Raw genomic sequence first — 5,000 nt, forward strand, 5'->3', positions numbered from 1 at the left:
AGAATGAATCTACCAAAGACTCTGCCTTACCAGTAGGAGTGGAAGGACTGCTAGGGGGCTTGGTGGAATACAAACGCACATGGCACTTCTTGAATGTGGCATCAGGCAGGTCCCACAAGGGCATTGGTGTCAACCCAGAGGGAGACAAGGGTGCTTGGTAGACAGTACTCCCTGTCATGACTGCTATGGTGAAGGGATGGGGGTAATGGCTTGTGCTATAGTGCTGCTGTTGTCTAGTTCTCAGCCAAGTGCCTACAATTCAAAAGGGAAATTTTGTAAAAACAGTATCTGGTGGAGGAGGTTACATGAACACCTGCTATCAATTAATACAGGTGTTCCTAAATCAATTCAGGTATTAATGTTGCTTATTTGCATATTGTGGAAAAGAATAAAAAAAAAGAGATAAGGAACACAAAAATGAAGAAAAGAATACACCATGAAGACAAGCAATTTACTAATCAATTCTTACTTATTATACCACACAATCTCAAATACATAATTATTTTCACAGAAACCTGAAATGTTCATAGAATAAATAAACCTTAATAGATTGAATATACTTTTCATGTCTCCCAAATTAAAGCTTAATTACATGGATCTGACAAAGATCCCACATAATTTTACTTTTGTAAAAAGTATTATCAGTGCAATTTTGCAATCAAGTAACTAATTCACACAAAACTTTGTATGCATTACAAATTCCTCCTCTCAGTTATGAATTGACCACCAGGGTCATACATTATCAAGAAAAGTGGGAAAGAAACCCAAAGCTTCACAACAGAATAATCTAACTAGCTTCCAGTTGCTATTCCCTGAGATGAGGAGACTACATGAATTTGTCAGTTCTGACACAAAAGGTTGTAAATTCACTCTGTCCCAAGGTAGTCTATAGAAAACAGGTTGGGCAATACTGGATTAAGATAAACATAACCCTGAATTTCCAGCCACCGAATAAGTTTCCCCTGAACATTTTTTTTTACAGAGAAAAACCAATTTTTGCATACCCTGAGATGATTCAAGTGTATGATGTCATTCAAGGCACCTCTGCAGTTTCGCACAAAACCCTTTATCACACGACATAGAAAGCTAAAACAGTGTTAGGAAAATTCCCTACAACCATGCACAGCGTGTTATGGAGTGAATGGTGAAAGTGATTTTGCAAACTGCATATTCAATAGTTATGAGTTATAAAATTAGTTTCTGGAAACACTGTTTCAAGTTCCTAGTCATGTTTGTCCCATCACTATATCAGCAACACTGGTGGGAACTCACATGGTCTTTGTGGCCTTGTTATTCAAGATTAAGCACAGGGCACACAATGATTAGGAGGTCAACCACCTTCTTTATGTATCAACTATGAGCCTTATGGTTTAGTAAACCTATCAGTAAAAGAATAGGGAGTCAAAGCTTAGTAGACTTATGATGTTATTTGTAATTTTGTTTTAGTCATCAGTGAAAGACTGTAATATACTATCAAAAATAAATGATTACATGGCATCTCTGACAGTCTTAATCAAAGCATCCTTGACATAAGGCTGAAAATGATAAGTTTTGAAACCTAGTGGATATCAGCATAAATGACAGTAATGGCATCATATGAATAACAACAGCTCAGTCTTCTAAGCATATAATGGTACTTCTGTCTAAAAACACTTATACATATACTGTATACTTGTAATATATATTTATTCATTTTCTGATAATAAACAAGGGAAGGGATCATAAATAACCAAACAGAATCAAACCTCATGTAGCAACATCTCTTTTTCAATCAAATGCTAATATTATGTTTTCAAGAAACCTATGTCTGTTTATGAAAACACCTCAATGATAATAAGATGACATTACTAATCTTATCATGCATTATCTGTAAGGAACAAATACCCTACTTACACTTTACGCAGTGTTTATGAACAAGAGATAAAGGTCTCTTGAGATATACCTTAAATACCATCTAACATATAAATGCACTTTAGGAAATGTGTTCTCTTCCCAATGAAACAATAACAGAATTGCACAAATCAACACAAAGCACAGAGTCAAAGGAGTGATGTATAATACAGCATATAGACAATCAATATAAGTTAGCATAAGAATTGTTACTAACCATTTGCAACTGATGTTCTGAAGAGGACATGATGACACCTTTGTACACAGTAACTCCACTTCTGGATCCTTTCTGTGCATATTTTCTCTCCTAACTTTGGCTGAACTCTAAATACCTACAAAAAAATTAAAGATCATCAACTGTATGGATTATAAAAAAAAAAAAAAGCAAAGCACCATGAACAACAAGAGGAGGAAGTAAAAGCAGAAAAGTGTAGATGAAATCAATAAAAATCATGAATCTCAATTTCAAAATCAAATCTACCTTAAACTTGGAAAATATCCAACACAATCTGAATATCTTCATACAGAACCTACGACAAATAAACTTACTCGCAGGTACATATCTAAATAATCTAATTATGAAAAAGAAAAGAAATATAAGAAAAAAAATGCACACACACACACACACACACACACACACACACACACACACACACACACACTCGCACACACACACACACACACACACACACACACACACACACTCGCACACACACACACACACACACACACACACACACACACACACACACACACACACACATATACACGCATGCACATACACGCACGCACACACAACACACTCGCACACACACACACACACACACACACACACCCACACACACACACACACACACACACACACAACACACACACACACACACACACACACACACACACACACACACACACACACACACACACACACACACACACACACACAAGTGATACATCATAAAATACTAATATATATAGATGTATGTATGAGACACTAAAAAGCTTACTGTCTGAGCTATGTATATATAACGGTATGAGTACTTTATCAAATCACAAACATCATCTCTAAAAGGTCTCCTATGCACATCTATGCTTTTAAACTTTCACTAACTTATGTGCAGTGCTGAGTTATGACATGAGATATAAGGTTGGTACCTCATTGTGCACATTCAAAAAATGAACAGTGCACTGACTTCAGCACAAGAGGTTTTTGAAAGTCTATTATATAATGATTTTGGTAAATGAGACATCAAAAGGTATGGCTATATACCTGCTTCACAGCTGGTAGGAGTCGGTGCCATGGACTTCGTAACATTGCGAATGACATGTTTGGGATTTAAGTATTCTCACTTTAAGCTTCTAGTAGTGTGTGGGTTTGGCCTCGTAAATTCATCATCAATCTGAAAAACAAATAATTAGGAACATTTAAGAATATAACCATTATTGATTTTTTAAAAACTCAAATGACTTGATTCACTGATTAGCTGATACAGCCTAACTGCAAAGAAAGCTCACATAACTAAAGGTCAACTATCTAAATTATTACCTTACCAAATAATCATCTACGAATGGTAACCCAATTTATTCATCAGCCTCCCTCTCAATATAAACAGAACTACCTAAAACACTGATAATGATGATAGTGGCATGTCAATCAATTAAACAATTAACATGGAACATGTTTCCTTTTTTTCTTCTAGTACCACAGTATCATGGAAAAAAAACAAAAAAAACTATAAAGTCACTGTTTTTCTTATTTTTCTCAGACTTTCGTCTATAAAATTCTGAAAAAATGCAAAGCAGAAAGTTTTCTTAAGAACCTCTGGAAATAAATAAGTATTTAAAAGATCTGAATAAAATAAATCAGCACTGATCACGATTATTTAAGAACAACAACTCTTGCATATTTTCCTTTAACCGGAACAGAACTAAATTACTAAATACATTGTTCTTCTTCTGAATGAATTAAGGGGTTATGTGTCAGAACTTGGAACCTGATTTGATTCCATTTTACCAGTAATATTCATGCTGACCAGCTCTTCCACCACATCTTTTCCAACAAGGAATTTATTAAACTTGAGTACTAATGCACTCCCCTGCCATACCCAGTGCATCTTGCTTCATAGCTTCACTCTCAGTTATTTGCTAAAAAGGGAAAGTGGTTAGTATTGCTTCTTTTCATCTTACAATGACTATATATGTTTATAAAATTTTGTCATAGTCTGTAGACTTAGACCATTAGTGATGAGATGAGATGAATTTTAAGTAAATTCCGAATACTTGAAGGTAATCACAAATGATGGTAAAATAGACTATATGATCTAAGAGATGAAAATAATCCCTAGCCAATCTTATTTTACAAGCAATCATCTGTTGCTCCTATCTTAGCAATCAGAGCATCTGAAGAGATGATATAAGATATAACAACTAGGTCATGATGCACAACCCAGTGACACAAATGCGAGACAAACTGCTTCCAAATTCATTTCACTTTTCCCTGTTCTGCTCATGTAAGTACAGTGAAGCTCAAGAACGAGCAAAGGAGTAAAACACAATAAATAATATATATACACAGTTATCTATTCAACTGCTTCTCTATACATGAAACTTTCAAGGCTATGTGTATTCTTTTAGTATTTCTAATTTAGGAATTAATTAGCATGAAAGCATTTATTTCAAGCTAGAGATGTCAGCCTTTAAATAATGGTAATGAATTTAATTGATAGCTAATATATAAGTAAATTTTAGTTATATAAGACAGTCCTAATAAAAATAATCAAAGTGTAATTTACAATGCTATTTCTCTTCATAATCATGAAATTTTGATAAATGTCAAATCACTGGCCCTTCTTTAATGTAGTGCCTTTACTCTTCTTCTTCTTCTTCCTTCTTTTATAGGGTTTTAGAACTCTTATGTCCATATTCTCTGGATCTCACGTGCCTTTACTCTAACAGACAGTACACAAGGTCATTACTATTTATGTGATCATAGAAACTTCTGTACTTTAGATAAATGGTACATAACAAAATTCTTAATTATCATTTAAAGAAATTATGTCTGAAAATAAATTATATGTAACCCATGATAGTAATAACTAATGGTGATTTTTCCA

At 34.3% G+C, this 5,000-nt stretch overlaps 1 protein-coding gene across 6 annotated transcripts in view; it reads right to left on the reverse strand.

The window, feature by feature from the left end:
* Window positions 1–5,000, reverse strand: part of LOC119584465 (uncharacterized protein C18orf19 homolog A-like) — a 25,205-nt gene that overhangs the window by 9,566 nt on the left and 10,639 nt on the right. For 5 of the 6 annotated variants that reach the window (XM_037933102.1, XM_037933101.1, XM_037933098.1 and 2 more), the window contains exons 2-4: window positions 3,158–3,287; window positions 2,108–2,222; window positions 31–252 (exon numbers count right to left, since the gene is read on the reverse strand). In XM_037933102.1, coding sequence (XP_037789030.1) covers window positions 31–252; window positions 2,108–2,222; window positions 3,158–3,214 — 394 coding nt within the window. In that variant the 5' untranslated portion in view covers window positions 3,215–3,287. Of the gene's footprint in view, window positions 1–30; window positions 253–1,004; window positions 1,249–2,107; window positions 2,223–3,157; window positions 3,288–5,000 lie in introns of those variants that run through there. The other variant, XM_037933103.1, reaches the window with a different exon arrangement.

Source organism: Penaeus monodon, chromosome 18 (assembly GCF_015228065.2).
Source record: "Penaeus monodon isolate SGIC_2016 chromosome 18, NSTDA_Pmon_1, whole genome shotgun sequence".
Lineage (NCBI taxonomy): Eukaryota > Metazoa > Arthropoda > Malacostraca > Decapoda > Penaeidae > Penaeus > Penaeus monodon.